Genomic DNA, 23,830 nt, shown 5'->3' with positions numbered 1-23,830 from the left:
GTGGTTAAGGTCCTTGCCTTGCATGCCCGGGATCCCATATGGGCGCCAGTTCTATCCCGGCAGCCCTGCTTCCCTTCCAGCTCCCTGCTTGTGGCCCGGGAAAGCAGTCAAGGACGGTCCCAATGCTTTGGGACCCTGCACCCGCGTGGGAGACCCGGAAGAGGCTCCTGGCTTTGGATCGGCATAGCAGCGGCCGTTGCGCTCACTTGGGGAGTGAATCATTGGACGGAACATCTTCCTGTCTCTCTTCTCTGTATATCGCCTTTCCAATAAAAAAATAATAAAAATAAATTTTTTAAAAAAAGAAATTAGAATGAATTCAAGGTTAGCTCTATAATGACATTGCTCACTTACAGGCTAACATTCTTTCCTGAGTGGAAGGAAAAATCCATTATGTTCCAGATCAGTAGGTAGGAATTGTATCTAAGCTTGGATCTACCCATGGCCTTGGGCACTGCAAATGAGGATCATTTGTCATTTCTGTCCCAGTGGGAAGTGAGAAAAGAGCCACAGGTCTAAGCCACAGGCTCTCTCACAGCCTAAACTTCTATAACACACATCTTTACACTAAGGTTGTTCAATGGCTGTGCAACAAAATCAAATATGGAGTCTTATCCCCATTTCCCCCCATCACTTATTCTCCCTTGGAAAAAAAAAATGTACTTTTTAATTCTGAAAATTGCACACCTACAGAAAAGTTTCAAGAACAGAACAGTACATACCTACATTCTCAGCTGGTTCTAACAGGAATGAACATTTTGCCTATTCTTCTACATTACTCCCTTAATATTCATGTACAGTTCCCCTCTGCCAAGTCATCCAAGAGTAGTGAACAGACAACATGACACTCCACCTCTAGATATTCTCCAGAGGCCTTAAGAGTGGGGCCATTGTCCCATTATCCACATCATGATTGCCACACCTAAAAAAAAAATAGTAATAATCTCAACATTAAATTCAATATACACTCTTCATAAAAGTTTCTCTGTGTCACAATTATGCTTTTGTCATATTTTACTTCAGGCTCCATTGCATTTGGTTGTTATATCTCATTAATCTATTCACTGAAAAAAGCAAAAAAAAAAAAATATGTAGAAATCTGCTCCTTTTGTAGGGCTAAGAGCTATCATTTCCAGGATGAAATTCTGGAATTTGTCCATTTCAAATTTTCTTAGACACCAGATAAGAGTCAAGTTGGAGATTAGCTGAGTTTTACTTGTAAGGCAAGTTTTTTTTTTTTTCAGTCTATTACCCTAATTATGCTTCAGTCCACTGCGGTGGATTTTGTTTTGAGCACAATATATTCACGTGACAATTATAACTCATTAAAATTTGACATTTATTTTCTGTATGTCTTACCCCATCTTGCTGGCTTCTAACCCTACTCTGCTTATCATGACTTAGCTTGTATTTAGAAAGACTTACTTGTTGGGCTGTGAAGCCACAGCCTCATTTTGAACTTCTTAATTCTACACTCTTTTAATTTAATGCATTAAAAATGCTTCTGTATTAAATAGTGGAGGAAGCGTGAGAGAAGGAAGAACTGAATTACTGAAACACAGATCTTTAGGCCCTGCTCTAGAGGCATAATGTATTTTAACCTTCTACCCAAAGGATGATAGCTCTACTCATTTTTATTCATTCTGTGGGTTTTGCATAGTGGTTTGCTCTTAGTAAGTAACTTAATAAACATGGTCATGTTGAATTAAACCCTTACTCAGGTCTGCCATTCAAAAAATCCAAACTAACCAATAATGGTTTAACTCCTCTTTCGAGGCACCTGTTTCACCAGTCTTTTCTAGGAAAGAAATGTCTGTTCATGTATCTTAGTTGGGCTCTGAAACCATTAAAACAGACACTTTATTTGTTTCATCCCCACTGTGACCAAATTCTTTTTCCAGTATTGCCTCAAATATCTGAGCCTAGGCCAAATCTTTAGGTTCCAGGGGCATCATGACAGTGCACCCCACTATTTTTGGTGGATTGAGATGACACTGAGGGGGAGCCTAAAGAAAATATTAGAGATGACAAAATCACTAGTAGTTTGATGCCAGAATGCTACTGTGACCTAAGTTGTCCACCGTGTCAGAAAGAGAATTTACTCTTTTGGATTTTTGCTCTGCTTGTTTTGTGTGCTAAGTAATCTGATCTGTTTGAAAAATAAACATTATCTTTTTAAAAACAAAATCACATTGAAGCTCCTGTACTAAGAAGAACTAAACTGACATTTAACCTTTTAAATATAATTATTTAAACCATCTAGTGATTCTCAGTAAAGGTGAGGACAGACTCACGGATCTAAAATTGTCTGTGATATAAACACAATTTTTTTCCAGCCATTCATGGTAAGAAATAATCCTGGCTCAATGATTACAGTCTTGTCACCAGTGACTAGTAAAATAATGTGGAAAATAACAACACAGTCATTAGATGTGAAGCTAGAACCTGTTTGCTAACAGACGCCAACAGGTGGTAGCACATGAACTATTCTAACTACCTAAAAACATTGGGTGTGACAACTTTAACAAGGTAGGAATCATACTACTGTCACCATTTCAAAAGAAATCCACCACCATTGCCTTGATGAGGGGAAATAATCTCCATGACTTGTGATACAATCATGATTTTAAGGACATGACCAAATGGTATAACAAGTGGACATAACTGTGGTGGTCATGCTGATGTCTTGATATATGCGTGCATGGTGGAAAGGCTAAATCAATGTATTGTAATATGCATTACCTCATAGTCTTTTTTTTTTGGTAGCGAGAAAACTTCAAATCAGAAGCACAAAATGCTTTTTTTAAAAACCAAGAGACATTTAGATGTTTATAATATCATTCACAGGCCACACAAAGTTATCAACTTAAAAATTAACCCACTTAAAAAGCATTTTTCTAAAAATGACCTGCTATAGATTTACTGACTTTCAAATCTTGCTTGTGCTTGTTTTGGCAAGTCCGACAAAATGAATTTGTGGCTTTAGGCATCTAGCAGGCCAAACATTCCTCATACCTGCCTCAATTTTACTATTTTCCCAGTCTTTAAGTATATAATATATTGTTACTAACTTTGTCATTATGACACACAATTGCTCTGCTGAATTATTCCTCCAATCCAACTGAAATTTTGTGTCCTTTGACCCACATCTCTCAAGTCTTACCATCCTCCATTCTCAGCCTCTGATAGTATTTCACTTTATTTCTTAAAAAAAAAAAAAAACACTTGATTTTATTTTAAAGGTATAGTGATAGAAAAAGAGGGAGAGGGAAATATCTTCTATCCACTAGATCATTCCCCAGTTGGCCACAACAGCCTAATCTTAAATCAAGCACTTGGGTCCTTGCCAGTCAGGGAGACCTAATGCCAAATGGCTGGCAGGAACCTGGTTACTTGAATCATCCCCACTGCCTCCCACAGACTGAATTAGCAGGAATCTAGAGTTAGAAGTAGAGCTTCACATTGAACCCAAGTAATTCCGCTATGTGTGGCAAACATTCTAACCATTGTCTTGACTGCTAGGCCTAGCAACTACCCTGCGAAGTGCAAACTAAAATCACATTGCATACCATGTCACAACTATGAGATTGGCTGTTACCAAAAATATAGGCAAAGATGTGGAGAAATAGAGACTTTGTACATCGTTGGTTGGGATATAAATTAGCAAAGCTATTATAGAAAAGCAGCATGGAATTCCAAGCCAAATTTCGACTGGCTGCACTAAGATGCCTTCCCCTACTCAAGCTTTTTTTTTTTTTTTTTTTTTTTTTTTTTTAAAGATTTATTTTTATTATTTTTTCATTGGAAAGGCGGATATACAGAGAGAGGAGAGACAGAGAGAAAGATCTTCCGTCCGATGATTCACTCCCCAAGTGAGCGCAACGGGCCGATACTATGCCGATCCAAAGCCAGGAGCCTCTTCCGGGTCTCCCACGCGGGTGCAGGTTCCCAAAGCTTTTGGGCTGTCCTCGACTGCTTTCCCAGGCCACAGGCAGGGAGCTGGAAGGGAAGCGGGGCTGCCGGGATTAGAACCGGCGCCCATATGGGATCCCGGGCGTGCTAGGCAAGGACCTTTAACCACTTGCGCCACCGCTCCGGGCCCGTACTCAAGCTTTTAAAATTATGAAATTCTTTCATTTGCAACAACATGGATGAACTCAACATGGTTAAGAAAAGGCATGGAAAGACAAATCTGATATTATCTTGTGTATGTATGGAATCTAAAACAATTAAATTCAGTAAAGTAGGGGCTGGTGTCGTGTTATACCAACTTAAGCCACCGCTTACAATGTCAGCATCCCACTATCAACATGCTGATTCAAGTCCCCGCTGTTCTGCTTCTGATCCATCTTCCTGCTAATGTGACTGCCTTGGTTCTTGCACTCACCTGCAGGGACTGTGTCTTGACAGAGGAGTTCCCAAAGTTTCTCTATCAGATCACATCCCAATGGCAGATCTTGTGCACATGGATGGGCTCTTAGTCCACCTCCTGTCCTGGCAGGAACTGCAGCCATGCCCAACCAGCCCACACCCATTCCAGCTCTTACTGTTGGATGCTACAGCCCAGTCACACCTGGTACACTCTCAGACATAGCTCTTGCATGGTGCAGCAAGTGCCAAGATCTAGCCCATCCTGTCCTATACCTACTGCCTCTTGTGATCACCAGCAGAGGCTGGAGCCCAGCCCAGTCTGGCATAACCCAGACCCAGTCTTCACCCATGCCAAAGGATGCTACAGTCACGTCCGGTCCAGATTGCCACCCCCATTCCTGCTCTCATGCTCACTAGTGGGAATAACACCTACCAGGGGTGTCTCCTTTACTCTCTGACCAAGCTTGCTTCCAGCCACAGATCTTGTGCATGCCAACGGTTGCTCTAATCCAGCCCAGTATAATCACTCAGCTTGGCCTGGCCTGGCGCTGCCCTAGTCCAAACTCTTGCTGGTGAGTGTTGCAACCTAGCTCTGCACAGCCTGCCTCCATCGTTGACTTTCATGCAAATTGGTAGGTGTGATAGCCTAGCCTAGCTTGGCATGGCCCATGTCCCACCCTGGCTTCCAAACATGCCAGTATACTTTGGTTTGGCCTGGCTCTACCCAGTCTGCTCCCTACAGAGCCAACCTATACACCGGCCTACAAGTGAAGCAGCCCTGCTCAGCCTTACCAACACCCAGCCCTGACTCACATGCTTACTAGAGGGACCTATTGCCCACTGGGGGAGTTCTTCAAGTTTCCCCACCAGGCCCCACTACCAAACCCAGATCTCACGCATGCCAGCCAGTGTTACTGGGCATTCTGTGCCAACCTAGGGCCATGTCTGCCTACCAAGGGCCCATGCATTCTCACACTCAGATTCCCAGACCCTGTGTACTGGCATACTGGCGTCTACCCTTGTTCCCCTTTCCCCACATATCTTTGAAAAAAAAAAAAACAAAATAGGCGATTATGCTGGCACACTGATAGAGTTATTACAAATTTGGCATTAACCAGGCCCAGAATGCCTACTAGTTTAGCAGTTCTTTTTTTCTCTCCCTAGTGTGACACTCGCTTAGGTACAATGCAATCTAAGCCATTGCCTACAGCCTAGGTTATATATTTTTAACCCATTTTCAATTGGTTTTTGTATATGGTATGAAATGAAGGTCAAATTTTGGTTTTCTGCCTGTGGACATGGGAATATCCAATAATTCTAGCAGCATATATTAAAGAAACTGTCCAAAGGAACTTTCTAATAGAACTGTCCAAAGAGACGCCAGAGTTACGACACTTCCAGAAGTTCTGCTGAGGCCTACATCACATGAGCCTTTAGGGTAGGGATTCTGTGTGGGTGAAACATGATTGAGAGTTCATTGCTGTACTCTTAACAGCATGGTGGAGCCTGATTACTCACCTTTGAATTTGGGTTAGTCTAGGGTTTTTCTTGATGATAAAAGAAGTGATGTCCTGGGACTTCTGAGACTAGTTTTACAGCTTTCTTAAGACACTCACTCTGGAGGATGTCAACACTTATTTAGGTCAACATTAAGGTAGAAATTCTGACCACTCTGAAACTGCCATTTAGTGAGGAAGCCCAAACTAGGACCTCTCCCCAACCCAACACACACACACATGCCTAGTCAACCCCAGATATCCCAGCCACACTAGCCTAGGTGCCAGTCATATGAATTAAAGATTGATGTGACGTGAGGAAGAACTAAAAGTCTTAGTCAAGAGTCACTACCAAGAGCACAGACATCTAATCTGGACTGAGCAATTATCAGCCATCTCCAGCAATGCAGCCATTAAGGGGCAGATGCAGGGTCCCCTTGCTACGCCTTGGTGTGGACTTATGAACTTCAGGAAGTGGCTGTTGTCTTATGCCGGTGTGGCTTGTGGTGGCTTGTGAGCAACAGATCACTGGTGAAGACACTGAAGAGAGCATGTGTATTACTCAGTGAGTTTCCACAGCACTTACAAGGGCTTGCCAAATAACCTGTGGAAAATGGAATTAAAAGAGAAGTTCATTTTGTTACAAAAAAATTTTATGCACATGCATAGTTTTAAATAACACACATTTTGCATGAGCTTTTTGAGGTCTCTCCTGTTTTTCTCTCTTGTCCATGGATTGATAGGAATGCTTTTTTTGAGGCTATGAGGCCATAAGGTGTGATCAAGGCTGCAAGCTGCTCTCAGATACACCTGTATGTCTTCTTTTGGTACAAGGCTGAAGGCACAGCAACCACCAAAGGCAGGAGGGATTGTACATATAAGGAAGTTCAAGTGCAGCTCTGCAAAGACAGTTCAATGGCTCTGCTTGCAACACACCTACTTTGTCTGTTAATTTAGAGTCACCTGACCACGCTCCAAGTACATGGAGTTAGTAAGCAAATGTCTATCCAAGTAGGAGGAAGAATGAAGGAAACACTTGGTGAATGATATGCCAACCAATCACAAGACTGAAGCAGCTGATGAAGGTGTGACTACAGTGAGTGATGCCACACTAGATAACTTTTTAAGATTCATTTATTTTTACTGGAAAGTTGGATTGTACAGAGAGGAAGAGAGATAGAGAGGAAGATCTTCTGTCTGATGATTCACTCCCCAAGTGGCTGCAATGGCTGGACTGAAGAGATTCGGAGCCAGAAGCTTCTTCCAGGTCTCTAATGTAGGTACAGGGTCCCAAGGCCTTGGGTTAGAATTTACTGCTTTCCCAGGCCACAAGCAGAAAGCTGGATGGGAAGTGAAACAGCCGGGACATTGAACTGGCACTCACATGGGATCCTGCCATGTGCAAGGCAAGGACTTGAGCCACTAGATTATTGCACTAGGCCCCAGACTAGATCATTTTAAATGTATTTCTGTGATTTGGTACTCATCCATTTAGAACATTTATGTCATATGGGGAGGAGGGAAGAACCCTAGAAACTTGGAAACAAGAAACATATAAATTATGAAAAGACAAAAAAGAAAGAAAAAATAACAGAATGGTAAAAGGAAAGTAATGAAAAAAATAAAGAGGGGAAAAGGCATAAAGTGAGACTCTTATAAAGGGTGTGATAACATTACAACTATCCCAGTATGCCTGTTTCTTGATTTACCACCCAGCAGCCACAAGACAGCCAGTTCCTGAAAGAGGCCCCAAGAGACCAGCTCCTTCGCAGGAAAAGACTAATTCAATGACAGGTGCACTGGGTACAGAAGAGAACATTCCCAACCACTGCTTTCCCATACAGTACCACACTTACACCTAATCCAAATGCCAGCCATTCAGGGAGTTCCCTGCTCACAGCAGAGGGTTAACTATTAACACAGCTCTGGGCACACAGGAACAGTCCAAAAGGTATGGGAGAAGATCAGCAATGCAGCAAGTAATTCAGAAAGGCAATGGTGTGGGAGGACAGGTTTGCTGCAACTGGGTGGAGAGGCCAAAAATAAAAATCAGTGGGAGCAGCACAGTTCTCTTTTAGTTTCACGCCTGGGGGACAGGGGGTACTAACCTGAGAAGATGTGAAGCCAGATCACTGTGGGCCTTGATAGCTGGGATGAGGAACATGCCCTTAAGTCAAACAGAGCTCCGGAACAAGAAGTGACACAGAGTTGGTACTGTTGGATAGCATTCTTCTACACTTTTTTTAGTAACAAACCCTCATTTTTAACTGGGTGCCTCCTGTGCAGAATAAAGATTCCATGTCTAATATCTCTAGCATCCAGGTGTGGCCATTGCATTGAATTCTCTTTAATGAATCAAAAGCAAAATAACTGTGCTCCAGTTTTAGGTAGATTCTTTAAGGCGGAGGGCATACCCACCTTTCTCTATTCTTGCTGGGTGCAAGCTGCATGTAGTCCTGACATGTACATTACTCATTTGGAAGGTTAACCCAGGGCCAGGGAGAATACTGGATTCCTGGAACAAAGGGAGCTTTGGAGCTGGAAAGACTAATTAGGAGAACATTTTGATAGCCTGGATAAGAAGTGAGGAAATGAAAACTGGGCCAGGATGGCAGCAGGGGGAATGGAGGGCAGGAATGAAGGTAACAAACATTGCGAAAGCCCATCAGGTTAGAGAAAGCACCAGAGAAGCAAGAATCAAAGGTCACTTTCAACTTCACATGGATGTGGCCAGGCCATGACCATTGTTGCTAATGTCAACAGGGAAAGCATGAGCAGGCCTGGGGAGGCCACAAGGAGCCTGAACCTGTTGAATAGAGAAGACTAGGTGTTACCCAGGTGGAGATGTAAAGCAGGCAGCTGGACAGTACTTTCTGTAGCGTAACTGGCTCATCTTTTGCATGACAGTGGTTGTCAAAACACAGCGAAGGGCTGACTGGCAAACCCGAGGCTGCATCTGTAGAAATCTACCCTTTCTCCAGTGCACACTGAGAAACACAGTGTTCTGGAAAAATCACATGGAAACACCAAGAGCTCACCTGTCACATCCTTTCCACCATCCTCCACAAAACCCCACTGTAAGCTCCAGCCAATAAGTGGCAGGATTCAGGTACTGAAACCCTCCCCCGCCCAAAATTTGGACAGCTCCTCAAAGTTCCTAAGACTTGGACAAGGATCTGCCATGACAAGTTTGGAGAGAGTTCTTTATCAACAAGAAATACCCAGGAGGCAGCCCTAGTGCTCCATTCAGGTTAGCCAGCACACAAAAGTTCTAATCCACAACACTCCTAAACAAAAGATTCTCTAGAGCAGAGTGAGAAAACTGAACAATAGAAATTATCTGACACGACAAGGCAATTCTAGAGAAGCCTTGTACGTGACCACTGAGAGGAAGTTAAGCTGACACAAAAATAGCACTAGCACATGAACCAGGGGTTGGGCAAACTGTGTCAGGACTGCATCGCGGGTGGCAGGTGTTAAAATCCAGGTGCTGGCATGTTTGGGCAGCAGCCAGGCAGCTCCAGGAGGCAGAAAAGCAACCCAGTGTTGGGCTGAGAGCTGCTGCTTCTAAAACACTTTCGTGTCTTCCACCACACACCCGGGCATTCCCAAACCACACGCCTAGGAGTGCCATGGTACACGCAGTGGCAACCTGAGAGCTGCATCTGGAGTCACTTGTGGGTAAAGCCAGAACCCTTAATGAGAGGGTAAGGCTCCCCAGTCAGCCATCAGCCAGTCCGTGTGACCACCTTCCCGTGCCCGCTGTCCTTTGTTCCAAGGCCCATGCCTGTGCTGCCTACAATGCATGCTTTGCCCCCGACAGATCCTCTGAAGGCAAGGATTCCAGGCAGCTGAAGGGTGCCCAGAAGAGTCCAGGAAATAGCGCTCCTGGGACTCTGCGGGGGCACCCTCAGCTCGCTCCATCCCCTTTCACCCACAAGGTGACTCTGCACTTTCTTCGGGCCCTCCACTCCTAGCGCCCAGATCTAGCCAAGAGTCACCGGGGAGCGTTTACGACTCAAATCCACCCTCCGGTAAGCAGTCGGGGGCTCGATGGTTGGAGTATCAGTCGGCGCCACCGGCTTCCAGGAGCTGGCCCCCGCCGGCCACCCCTCCCGCACGGGCAACGGCCGGACTCATTGGCCGGCTGGGAAGGAGGCGGGGCGGAATGGCCACGCCCTGCGCCCGCCCTCGCCCGCGGTGTGCGTCCCAGCTCGCGCCTCCCGTGTTGCATCATCTCCAGCTCGCCGCTGCCCTGGGAAGGCTGGGCGCGGCGCGACCCGCTCTTCCCGGAGCAACTGCCTCTGTTGTACCCACCTTCGCCTTTGCGCACCTTCTGGCCGCTCCAGCCCAGAGACTATCCCGGGAGCCGGATCCCAGAACCTGCGGGACACAGCCGGCGAACCTCGCCAAGTTCCGCCCGATCCATTCATTGAGAACCGCGTCTTTTCCCAGGGCCCTTTCCCCGCCACCTCCGACTTGGACACCCGACAGTGCCATGGAGAAGGGCAGCGAAACCAACGGCTACCTCGACAGCGCCCAGGCGGGGCCTGCGGCAGAGTCCGCGGCGGGGTCTGCCGCGCAGGAAACGGTGGTGGAGCGCGTGGGGAACCGAGTCGGCTTTCTGCGGCGCCACGCACTGGTGCTGCTCACCGTGTCTGGGGTGCTGGCGGGCGCTGGCCTGGGCGCTGTGCTGCGCAAGCTACAGCTGACTCGCACGCAGATCACCTACCTGGCCTTCCCTGGTGAGATGCTGCTTCGCATGCTCCGCATGATCATCCTGCCGTTGGTGGTCTGCAGCTTGGTGTCCGGTGCCGCCTCGCTTGACGCCAGTTCGCTCGGGCGTCTGGGCGGCATCGCCATAGCCTACTTCGGCCTCACCACACTGGGTGCTTCGGCACTGGCCGTCGCCTTGGCATTCATCATCAAACCCGGGTCTGGCGCGCAATCTCTTCTGAACAGTGACTTGGGCCTGGAGGAGTCGGGGCCTCCCCCAGTCCCTAAAGAAACGGTGGACTCTTTCCTTGACCTGATCAGGTAATGCTCTCCCCCTCGTGCAGGGTGCAGGGTGCAGTGGGAGTGAGGCGCCAACTCCCTAATGCACTCCAGTTCCCAGACAGGTACACTCCGCTACTCCTTTGTTCCTAAGTGGCTGCTGGTGGCCTTTAATGTTTGTAAAAATGTCCAGATCCCTTCCCGTCCAGAGTCTTTGCATGCTGCTCACACCTTTCCAGACCTCTGGGACAAACAGGACAACCTAGGTTCAGAGCTGCATCTTGCGACAAGTACCAGGCTTTCTCTTAGGGGTGTGTAGGTGTGTAGGGTGGGGGTGTGTGTGTGTGTGTGTGTGTGTGTGTGTGTGTGTGTGTGTGTGTGTTAGGGAAGTCAGCTCCCGTCTGTACTTCAGCCCTTATACTCAGGCTGACTTTACTAAGAGAAATGTTCATTCCATGCTCCTCTGATATCATCCCACTTACTGCCCACCGTGCCCAAAAGCTTCTAGGAACACTGGTTAAAGTTTATCTGTTGGGCCATCCCACTTGCAATCTGTTTCAGCCAGATTGCTGCCAAGGAAGCTGCATTTTTCCTGAGTTTTCGGTGGATCCAAGGAGAGTAGGGAGTGGAGGTGGCTGGGCGGGTCCCCTATCCTCTCCCAGGACCTTGTAGCAGGTGAACGTCCACCCCAGTCAGGACCACCTCTCCCCAAACCCCAAGTCATGGTGAGTTTCCAAGGGTTTGCTCTGTGCAGTACTCTAAGATCCAGGAGATGGCAAGCAGCATCTTCACTTAGCTTTGCCTGCTTTTTTTGGTGACTTAATGCAAGTTTGCTTTCATCCCTTGAGCTGATGCTGTGTGGTGTCCAGAACCTCCAGCCTTTCACGGTTTCTCCGTTAGTTCCAAGTCCTGCGGCTGGGAGCTGTTCCTTGGCTGATGTAACCGGCTCGGCTGTGTGAGGAGTCAGCTGGCTCCTCCTCCTGGTTTCTGCTCATTTTGGATGCTGGGCATTGGGGGTATGTTTTGTCTTGAGTCACTGAGGCACAGCTCATCATTGCTGAGGCTATGAAAAACAGCTAACCCTGGGCAAAGAGATCACCCCTCTGTGTTTCCACTTCTCCCTCTGGAAAATGTGATGACTGTCCATGGCTTCAGGAAGAATTCCGTGGTTCATTTAAAGCAACAGCAACAACAATCCAGGGTATCTGCGTTGTGGGGAAATGATGAGGACTGTTCTTGCCAAAGGGCAGGTGGGGGTGGGGGCACAGACCGTTGAGATGGCAGCCTTTGTTCTCTGGAAGCTTGGATATTTGGATTTTGTGGGGGAAGTTTTCATTTTACGGAGAACAAGCGCATTCCCATCTACTGGTTCATTCCCCAAATGCTTGGAGTGTCCAGGACTGTACTGGGCTGGGCTGGGTGGAACCTGGCAGCTCAATCCAGGACTCCCACATGGTAGCAGGGAGCCAGTTCTTTGCTCCATCATCAGTGCCTCCCAGGGTCAGACACAGGCACTCTGCTAGGAAGGAGATACCAGCATCTTCACTGCCAGGTCAGATGCCCACCTCTGGCAAGTAACTTTTAGGTAGATGCTAAAAAACTGACATTGAGAGCACCTTTGGCTTATTTCTTTCAGGATATTTCATTTCTTGCATCAAAGGAAGGCAATTATGTGTTTAAAGGATTTCTTTCTTTCTTTCTTTTTTTTTTTAAGAGATCTGTGGCCCTGGGAGAGAGGGATGTTAAGCACCAGCTCCTGCTGGTGATACTCTATAGGAAACCTCAATAGTATTCTTTTATCTCTAAAAGAGGGTCAAAACCCAGTGGGGCAGAGGCTGGGGTGGCAGGAGATGGCCTCATTACTGCCAGCCCCAGCTGGGACTTCTTGCTTCCCAACCATGCTTTTAAATACAAGCCTCTCACCCTACCCCCGGCCCAGCTTCTGCTTCTGTAGTGAATGAGGATCTAGCCTCACAGCTTAATTTGCAGGACACAATGGTTTGGCCTGTACACCTGCATGGGACGGCTAAGGAAGGCTTTGTCATGGCTTGTTGTAGGTAGGTAGTGTTTCACAATGCTTCCAACAGCCAACCTCAGTGCGGGAGCTCATGTTTAAAGTGTAGCAGGTAGGACAATCCTGTTGTACGACTGAGAAAACCTAAAAGGGAAAAGATGAAGTTATTTACTCAAGGTCATGAAGTGGCTTGTGAAAATAAGGATCGGAAGAACTGTGGGTCTCCTACCTCATGGTTCAGGGCTAGATTTTTCCTAGTCTGTCTCCCCCTCTGAGTCAACACTGTCATGGGATGGTGTCATATTCCTGGCCCAGTGTGGCTGTTAGAAACATTTGCTCTGGGTCAAGAGAAGAGCTGAGTGAGTGTAAGACCAGGGTCAGGGCAGATGCCCACTTTCTCGAGCTAGGGCTGGAGGCTGAGGAAAGTGTACACACACCTGCCAGGTTAGGTTTTATGCTGAGTGGATTGTGAGCACAAACAGACCTGAATCACTGGCAAGGTTCCCTGGGTCTCTCTTGGGGGTAACTTGTTTAAAGTGCTTCCTCTCAGATGCCAATTTCATGCGACAGCAAGTATGTACTTTGGCAAAGTATGTCCTTTATGCCTGTGGACAGATATATGAAATGAAACTGTGGCAGTAAATACCTCAGTTATCCCACAGGCCTTTGACTGGTAACTTCCCAGCACTCAGATACCTGAAAGAGTGGGAAAAGTTTCTAATGAGTCAGCATGGTTGCTACCAAGGCCATGTGCTGGAGACCATGCCCTTTGTGAGTGGCAGAATGCCCCAGAACTGCTACTGGGTGCCAACCAGGATTTCCCATTAAAAAAAGAATTTGTTTTTACTTGATCTGAAAGCCAGAGTCAGATATAAAGAGACCTTCTATATATACCCATTATTTTACTTCCCAAATGCCTTCTACTTGTTTTGACTCTTCAGAAAGCATGTGTAAAGTGTGTGCTATGGAAAAACTGTCCATGGTTTTCAAAATCTTTTTTAACCAAAACCCTTTTAGTTCCTTTTTTAAAAAGTTTTATTTATTTTTATTGGAAAGGCAGATATACAGAGAGGAGGAGAGACAGAGAGGAAGATATTCCTCTGATGGTTCAGTCCCTAAGAGGCCGCAACAGCTGCAACTGAGCCAAACCAAAGCCAGGAGCCAGGGACCTCTTCCAGTCTCCCACGCAGGTGTAGGGTCCCAAGGCTTTGGGCCGTCCTCGACTGCTTTCCCAGCCATAAGAAGGGAGCTACATGGGAAGCGGGGTCGCCAGGATTAGAACTGGTGCCCATATGGGACCCCAGTGCATGCAATGCAAGGACCTTAACCATTATGCTATCGCGCCAGGTCCTAGTTCCTTTTTTCATAAAATTTTTGAAATCCTCTCATAGACTTGATATTGTGGCACTTTGGAAGATTGATATAAGTCATCAAAATGGGACAGAAATCCTCAATGCTGCTGTAGTTCCTGATTGTCTTACATGTTTATGGCCTCCAAAGCTGACTTGAGTTACTATCATCCATAAATTGGAGAGACTGAGACAGGTGGCATAAAGCAATTCTCAGTCTGTAGTTTTCTGATTGACAACCAGCAGAGATAGGTATGGACAGGCCCTGGACCCAGGGTTCATGTTTGCACCTGGCCACTGTCAATGCAGTAGCATGGCAAAGTATTGCTATGTCCATGTCTGTCACCTGGTTTTCTAGACTTTTTCTCCCCGTGCTCATTTATTGTGGCCTAATGAACCTTGTTTCACAAGGATTGATGTGAATCTATATGATGCCTCTTAACTACAAAGGGCCCACTCCTTTTGTAGGCATAAAGAAACCTCTCAGAAACTGGTATCTAACATGAGCTCAGGATTAAAGTAGAGAGAGTGAATTGTAAATGGCCTGAAATATTGAGCATGGCATACCCTGCTGTGCACATCAACTCTCTTCTATAGGCAAGGTAAAGACTGTCAGCACACAGAACAAGGATCCAAATGTAACAAATGAAATTTCTTAGCTTATTAGTAACTAAGGGAAATAAAGAACAGTTTGCTTGCAATATTTTAAAAAAGCAGATCTAACTCCTGACCATTCCTTCTATTACCAGGAAAATACATGAATAGTTTAGAGGCTGCCGAGAGCATAAGGTTGGCTGGTAGTGGTCGACAGTAGATATTAACAAGCTTCCTAGGCATCACTTACTAACTCTGTGTGGACAAGGGATTTAGCTTCTCTGAGCTTCAGTTTCCTTATAGGCAAGATGGGGATGATAATAATAATAAATATGTACTGCCTGGAATTGTCTTGACAACTGAATGGTTCTTGTGTGAGTGCCCTGCTGGTATTCTCACAGACGGCTCAAGAGTGACCCCATATAAAGTCTCAGTGTCATTCTTGCCTTAACTCCCTAGAATTCTCCCCAGGGGTCCAGTCCTAGCCTTTCTGCCTGAATGTAAAACTGGATGTGCACCTCCAAAAGGTTTTTGACAGAGTGGGGGGCCCACTCCCCAACCCTTCCTCAGCTTCCCTCCTGGTGGAGGTACTGGGATCTAAAGGGGCACATAACTTCAGCAGCAAATACCAGGGACAATAAATATTCATCCCAGAATACATACTATGCCATATCCTGTCCTAAAGAATACTTGATAGTCTCATAGATTCAGGTCAAGAATTTTTTAAATAAAAGAAAATGCCTTTGGAACAAAAAATACACCTAAGTTCTACGTTTTTTTTTTATATATATAAAACTGGAACATACACACATCCTTGATAATAAGATCAGAAGAACAGTGGTACCAGATATATGAAGATGGCCATTTTTGAAGTTTCCTGGGCCAAGCTGCCTGTGTGTACCAGCCCCTCCAACAGTATATGAACAGTGGCCAGTTCAGCCACAGCTCACACCAGCTTTTCTGGTTTTGTGCTGTAAGTAATATAGCCAGAGATTCCTGCGGCACTGGAAAGGTTTGTCCATTTATCCCCTTCTAGTGTGATCTGAGTTGGGTCTCTGGATTTAGTGGTATGACCCTGGCATTTTTCACATGTTTTTGACTTGCAATTAAAAAAAAAAACAAAAAAACATCTTTTGTGTTACAGTATCCATGTACGTAAACCTTCCAATTCACCACCTATTCCAACACACAAACCATAACGCAATTTCCTCCAACCAATATTGTAAAGATGATTCATGCTGATACTTTGCATTCTGTCTGAAATATTTAATCTTTTGTAGCACTCTGGTTAAAGCCCATAAGTTGAGTGGTGGCCTTCTCATATCTGAGAAACATCAGTATTAATGCCCATATGGTACTATGTAATCAAATCAATCTCAGGATCAAACAGCAGAACAATGAAATACTTGAGAACTTGAATAAGATGAAGAGCCCTATGGTTACACTCACCCAGTGTCTGGTGAGATCAAGCCACATGCAGAACAAACAGGAAGACAGGTGCTGTCTCCCAGACTGTACACTGTGAAGCTCTACACTAGCCACATGCACTAGTTGCAAAGTCTTTATTCTCTACAAGTTTAACTGTCATAATTAGAGACTCAGTTCCCAGCTGCATATTCAAGTATTCAGAAGCCACATGCCCACCATGAGAGCTCACAAACAGATGTTTCCATTGGACAGTGCTGTCCATGGAACATGAAGTCGTGGGGTCTCCACATGGTGAATGTAAGAGGATGCTGGGATTAAAATGGATCACCTCTACAATCCCTTCCACCTCATTCTGCAAGCCCATGAACTGACTGCGTGAATGGGAGGAATTGAGAAAGTGCCTGAAGATCCCAGAACAGCGCAGACAGAAAACACCATGCTCACTGCAGCCAGAGAAGAGAGGGAGGGAGAGGAAAGGGCAGAGAGAAGTTGTTTGCTCGGCTCTCACAGCCTCAGTGCCTTTTGGGGGTGCCTGGTCTGTGGATGCCCGAGTCTCATCCCTTGCTCCTGAGCAGTCCTTCCGGAGCACTGAGCCCCGCAAACTGAGCTACATAATTTAAAGAAAGAACGGGTATCCACTGAGGGTAAGTTCTGGTTGTAAAATCTCCTTTGCAGTTAGCTCTGTATATATATTTTTAATCTTTTAAGTGATTTTGATGCATGGCTGGCTGACATACAATAATAAGACAGTGCTTTATGTTTTAGTTATTGTTACTTGAAAGTCAAAGAGAGTGAGAGAGATCTTCCATTTGCTGGTTCATGTTATAGATGCCTGCAACTGCTGTGGATGAGCCAGGCTGAAGGCAGAAACTCCATGCAGTTCTTCCACCTGAGGGTCAGGGACTCAAGCACTTCAGCCATCACTGCTGCCTTTCAGGGTGTGCTGGATCCAAAGAGGACATGCTGGTACACAGGGCTATGTCTCTTGGGATGCCGGCTTCCACATCAGAGTACCAATTTGAACCCCAGCACCTTTGCTTCCAATGAGGCTTCCTGCTAGTGTGACTGAGAAGGCAATACATGATGTCCATGTTACTTAGGTCCCTGCCATCCACAGGGCATACTGGGATGAAGTTCTGGGCTCCTGCTTTCAGCCCAAGCCAGCCCTAACTGTAATAGACATTCAGAGAGTGAACCAGAGGTTGAAAATATCCTCTCTCTTTCTCTCTCACTCTGCCTTTCAAATAAATCGATCTTTGGGAGAAAAAAAACAAGTGGAGGATTCAGTCCTAGGTATTCTGATGTGGGTTTCTCAAGTAGCATTTTATTTACTGAGCCAAGTGCCTGCCCCTAGGTTGTTTTTCTGTAGAGGTTTCTATCAGGCTGTTAGAGAAGCATACTTTCCTGTCTGAATTCTGTGGCTCAGCAGACTGTTGAGATGTCTCCATGCTCAAGTTCATAGCAGTAATTAGTTCCTTTCTGTTACCAAATAGCATCCCATTGTGTGGTTGTATCAGTCTGTTTATCCATTCATCTGTTGGGTTTTAAGGCATTCTAAAGAATGGTCTTATGCTTACAGGTCCTTTTTGCAAATATAGGTTTTTATTTCTCTGTGTCAGTCTCTGTGATGCAATTGCAGGGTCACATGCTAAGTGGATTTTAAACTTCATCAGAAGCTACTAGAATATGCTGTATTTTAGGAAGTTAATTGAGGGGGTGGGGGGGGGACAGTAAAAGTTGCTATCTCACCTGTAGTCTTGCCTATAACCCTTGGTATCCACTGGGTTTTGTCTATGGTCTGAAAACAGGTCTAACTGGACCAGAAGTTGTACCTGGGTCAGGTCCATTCTGGGTGGAATCATACTGGGCTATGACCCATGGTAAACAGCTAGGCAAGAGAGATGGAAGGATTTCACACTCCTTGGAAAACAGTATGTCTCAAGGCTGTGGGAAAGTTTGCACTCGCATTCACTGAGAAAACAGTTAATCCCTGAAGGATGTGAGGTATTTGCGGGGGAACTTATTCCCCCCGGGGAATGCAGAGGGTTTCTGACCCCGTTCTTTCCTTAAATTCTCCGTCCTTGTGCAGACAGCCTTGTAGCCAGCTCAGTCTGGGACTGCCTGAAAGTTGTCACATAGTGGATGTGGGACAGAGAAACAATGGTACATGGCTCCCTCCTGCTTCTGAGACAGGACAGCAAGCGGAAATGAGATGCCAGACCTAGCCTGCAAGATTGGAATCAGTAAGAAAGTTGCTTTGTAATGGAAATAATAGGCAACTTTGAATGGCTGTTTATCTGTACACTAAAGACCAGTCAGTACAGGTTGCTGGTATATTCATAGCTTTTCTTAAAAAAAAAAAAAAAGTAAATATAGTTGTGATAAAAATCAGATTTATATTCACAATTTTGCAACACTTAATTCAGCTAAAGGTCACTTTTTTTCCTGCTTAAAAGCAGGCATGTGCCTGCTGGCCTTGCCTTAAGTGTGCTGAAAGCAATTTAAGTTCAGCAACAGGGGAGTGGGGGGTGCTGAGCAGTCTGGAGGCAGACTCTGAATGCCGGCCACATAGCAACAGCACCAATGGATGGACTCAATGGAGCTGATCACCTGCCTTTGACAGCATTTTTTTTTTAATTTACGTATTTTTACTGGAAAAGCAGATATACAGAGGAAAGGAGATACAGAGGAAGATTTTCTGTCCACTGGTTCACTCCCCAAGCAGCCGCAATAGTAGAGAGCTGGATGGGAAGTGGAATAGCTGAGACATGAACCTATGCTCACATGGTATCCTGGCAGATGCAAGATGAGGATTTAACCACTAGGCTTCCATGCCAGGCCCTGACAGCAAATGTTTTATAATATTCTTTATCCTAAAATGAAATTCATAGAAATTCATGAAATTCATTGACCTACATTCATAATTTCAACACCAGTGTGGCTCAGCTGCAATATAAAAGACAAAAGGAAAATGGTTCTAATAGGAATGGCAGGTTCCATATGTAAATGCTGTGACCACATCTGGAAACTCCCAAAGTACAAAGTGCAGCCTAAGTGCACTCCCTGAGTGCAGCCTGGCACTTGACCCTGGGTATGGAACTGGGGACACTGAGCCCGCACTTGGCTATTGATAAGGTAATTTTTCAGAAAGATGAACACTTCTTAGAAGCATTCTGAACAAATCACGAGCAAGATCCTACCATTTACATAGTAGTTACACTGCTGAAAAATTCAATGCATGTTCAGACTGTGCAACAACAGCTGTTTTTAGAGTTTGCCTAGGTTTAGGTAATGATTAAAAAATTATCTATTAGTCTGTCATGTTTGATGCTGGAAACCCCCAGGACCATCAGATGATTCCTTGTAAGGACTCTGCTAAGCTCAACAGCTCAGTCATCTGAGTCCTGCCCATCTCTACCACACAAACTCTCCCCATTCCAAGGAACACCTCTCAGCATGAAAACTTTACTGCAGCATGAAAACTTGCTTGGGCTTCACCAGTGGACAGACCACTTGTCCTTGAAAGTCACTGCAGGGGACAGTGTTGTGGTACGGTTGTTTAAATCACTGCCTAAAATGCTGGCATCCCATTATGGGTGCCAGCTGCTCCACTTCCAATCCAGCTCTCTGCTAACGTGCCTGAAAAGCATCAGCAGTTGGCCAAGACTCCTGGCTTCAGCCTGTCTCAGTCCAGGTCACTGAAGTCACTTGGGGAGTGAATCAGTTGATGTAAGATATTTGTCTTCCCCTCCTCTCAAACTGTGCCTTTCAAATACACAAATCTTTTAAATTAACCTATGATTTTACTTTTAATATTGTTTATTTAGCTGAGAGGGGTATACACACATGGGTACCTCTGATTAAGGTGGGGCGGGTCAGGTATGAAGGAGGATGGGTAGGACAAATGTTCCATTATTTTTGTGTGTGTGTCCTTGGGCATGGGGAGGAGGAGGCTGCTCCTTGCTGTCAAACTACATCAGCACCCAAGGATGGGGCATGGTCACTTGATGATACCTTAGAAATGCCAGTGTGAGGAATAGTTTTCCGATGGTGTTACTTAAGTGGTTTTGATAGTTCTGAGACATCATTGGCTTCATTGCACCAGAGTTAAGAAAATCTTTTCAAGATATATTAGCTGAGAATCAAGATGGTGGAATAGGGTGAGGCCATGTTTCAACAGAAAGAAACATTAGCCAGGTGAAGCAGAGAGGACACATTCCAGGAAATAGGAGGGGACAGACCAACGGCAAAGGGGTACCTGGAGACTGATGGACACAGAAAAGTAGCAGAGACAACGGTGTGGTGTTGCAGTAACCAGACATCCCAGAAGCATTTGGCCAGTGGCAATCTGAAATGCACCAGTGGCCAGAACTCCACCAGCAACCAGGTGAGACCAGCAAGGTGGGAAGAGGAAGCCACTTGGAACGTAGAAGTTGAACCCAAACAACTGCCTTTTTCCTGCTGGTTTGTTTGATTTGACCAGAAGGAGACAGAGCAGCAGATCCCAAAAAGGTGGTGCGGGAACAGCATGTATATAACAGCCCAAACTCCCAACAGAATCGGATTGGGCACCATCTTGTGTAGGGAGGTAAGTGCTATGAGGCAGGATTGGAAATGCACTAAGCTGGGAGCAAACTCATTTCTGGCTCAGTGAATTGCAACAATGTGGCATCCTACAGATTCTACCCAAAATAGGTCTGGGTAGTCCCCAGACCTGACAGTCTGCAAATCAAGAACTCCAGCAGTGGCATATCAGGAGCCATTTCTTACAGTGTGGCAAAGGCTTTGAGCATATAAGGACAATAATGAGCTGCATATGCACTGAGCTGGGAGCAAACTCACTGAGCTCAGTGCATTGCACTGGTCCCACATCAAGAATAATACTGGCTTTGGCATCTTACAACTCAAAATAGGTCCGTGTGGCCCTCAGACCTAACAGGCAGTGGGTTCCAGCAAGATCAGCACCACCAATAATTCAGCTATTTAGGACACCTAGTGTCTCCTTAATCCTGGGAAATGCAAAAACTGGAAGTGGGAGAAATGTTGTGCAGACAAGGGTGTATCAACAGCACAGATTCACAGGAGTTAGAGTGCTGAGCCAGGAGCTGGAGCTACAGAAACAATGGTGGAAATCTAACATAAGAACCCAGGCCTGAAAGTTGCTGGAGGGAATGGCACAAGTGAATGTAAAAGAATCCTGTACCAACTGCAACAAGTAAAATCAAATTGCCGACCTGTGGGTGACACAGCTTAGAAACCTACCCCCAAGGAGAAGAATCTGATAACCAGAAGCACAATGACCAAGAGCAAAAGAAGAGACAAAAGCACAATGTTACTGAAGACTCCCTTGCAAAGGAGCAAAAGCCTTTGCCAACCTCAGCATTAACTGACTGAGGAATATATTGTGAAAATGGGGGATACAGAACTCAAAACATTTATTATAAAGCTTCTTATCAACAATGAGAAGCACATGCAGGAATTTAATACGTTACAGGAATAGCAACACTGAAACAAAATCAAGCCAAATTATTGGAAATAATGCAACAGAGCAAGTTAAAAAATTCAGTGGAAAATCTCAATAATAGAATGAAGGAGGCAGAAGAAAGAATCTCAGTTGGAAGATATTTCCTGTCACAATGGGGAAACAATCAAAAAGCTGCAAGAAGAGCTGGGTAAAGCTAAAAACAATGTATTTGAGAATTAAGACACTATTAAAAGGCTAAATATAAAAGAGTTATGTGAGTTCCAGAAGGTGCAGAAAGAGAAGCTAGGTTTAAAGCTATATTTAATAAAATAATAAATTAAAACTTCCCTCATGTAGAGAAAGAATTGGGAAACAACATCCAGGAGGGGACAGAATCCCCAACAGGGTTGAGCAAAAGCGATCTTCACCACAACACATGATAATCAAGCTCTCTTCAATTGAATATAAGGAAAAGATCCTTAAATACGCTCATGAAAAAAATCAACTGACCTATAGAGGACTGGCAATTAAATTCACAGCTCTTAGGAAACTACAGGCAAAGAGAGAATGGAGCAACAATTCCAGAATCTAAAAGCAAAAAAAAAAAAACAATTGTCAACCCAGGATAATGTACCCAGCAAAGCTTTCTTTTGTTTTTTAAAATGAAATAAAATTCTTCACAGTAAAGAAAAAGTTCAAAGAATATGCCTTGTCCAAACCTGCCTTACAATGATACTTAATGATGTTTTCTTGACAGAGAAAAGGAATAGCACCCACTAAATCCAAAGGCAAATGTGAAGAATATCCCAATAAAATAACAACAGAAGACCAAATCAATGAACAACTCATTCCTAAAATGACAGGACCAAATTACCAACTATTTATATTAACCCTGAATGTAAATGGCTTAAACTCATCAATCATAGATTAGTAAGCTGGATTAAAAACACAAAACCCATCTATTTGTTGCACATAGGAGACACATTTCACCAACAAAGATAAGTGGGAAGTGTTATCTCATGGATTTTGATGTTTTTAATTTCATGTCTTCAAAACACTTTTTTTCTCATTAAATTCTTCAGTGACTCATAGGTCATACAGTAGCATCATTTTCTTCAACAAAGTTCTTTTCTTTTTCATTTCTTCAGTGACGCATTAGTCATTCAGTAGTATGTTATTTAATTACATGGCGTTATAATTTTTTTTCTTCCAGTTGATTTTGTTTTATGGCTTTTCATTAAAGGTATACACAGTAACTGTAACAGAGACTATCATATCTAGTGGCATGTAATTTAACTTAATGGCATTATAAATTTCTGTTTTTCTTCCTGTAGTTGATTTCATTGTGGCTTTTCACTTGGGGAGATTTATAGTGACTGTCTAGTGCAGACTGACGTGTCTATATGTGAGGATACAGTGTACATCTCTACTTCCAGATCGAGGATGGACTCCCAGTGAAACTGTTGGATGTGTCTTGACACTGGGATACTGGACTCTCTGCCATTGTCCCTGGCCGCAATGATGGACTTATGACTGTTTGTGAGGAACTATGCTGTTTTAATGACATGGGAGAAATCAGTGTGTGTGTGTGTGGGGGGGGTGGATTTAGGGTAGGGGAATGGGAAATCCCAGGGCCTATGGAACTGTATCATAAAATGGCAATAACAATGAAAAATGAAAAAAAATTAAAAAGGGAATTTTTTAAAAAAAAGATATATTGGCTATAAGGTTCAACTCTGCATCCACAGACCCAGGAATATGGTACAAATCTTGTCCAGGAAAGTGGTTCAACCTGTTCTGCTTTCCATCCTCTGGTGAGGCATCTAACATTCTCTGCTGGCTTAGATGGTCTAATTTTCATTTATCCCATTTTCATCTGGGCATGCTGTCCCTTGCACAGGCATCAGTAGCTGAGTAGGTTACTAGTTACTAAACACGCACTCCAAGATCAGACCACATATCTTACGCTTTTCCTCTGTAGCCAGGGTTTGAGTCCAGGGATCTAGTTGGGGAGTCTCCCAAGAAACCTCACCTGGGATTGCTTCAGACCTCTTGTGTGCATCAGCCAGTGCAGGATCAGGTTTGGTTCATCACCTGCACCAGGCAATGAACATACCAG

At 44.8% G+C, this 23,830-nt stretch overlaps 1 protein-coding gene across 2 annotated transcripts in view; it reads left to right on the top strand.

Moving 5' to 3' along the window:
* The first annotated feature begins 10,129 nt into the window (after positions 1 to 10,129).
* The window catches only part of SLC1A4 (solute carrier family 1 member 4), a 29,512-nt gene continuing 15,811 nt past the window's right edge, over positions 10,130 to 23,830 (top strand). For both annotated transcript variants that reach the window (XM_040993321.1, XM_040993322.1), the window contains exon 1: positions 10,130 to 10,904. In XM_040993321.1, the coding sequence (XP_040849255.1) occupies positions 10,366 to 10,904 (539 nt within the window). In that variant the 5' untranslated portion in view covers positions 10,130 to 10,365. The remainder of the gene's footprint in view (positions 10,905 to 23,830) is intronic.

This window comes from Ochotona curzoniae, unplaced genomic scaffold, assembly GCF_017591425.1.
Source record: "Ochotona curzoniae isolate NIBS_2020 unplaced genomic scaffold, NIBS_Ocur_1.0 contig_883, whole genome shotgun sequence".
Classification (NCBI taxonomy): Eukaryota; Metazoa; Chordata; class Mammalia; order Lagomorpha; family Ochotonidae; genus Ochotona; species Ochotona curzoniae.
The sequence above is the reverse complement of the archived record's forward strand: the minus strand, read 5'-3'. Positions and strand labels throughout refer to the sequence as shown.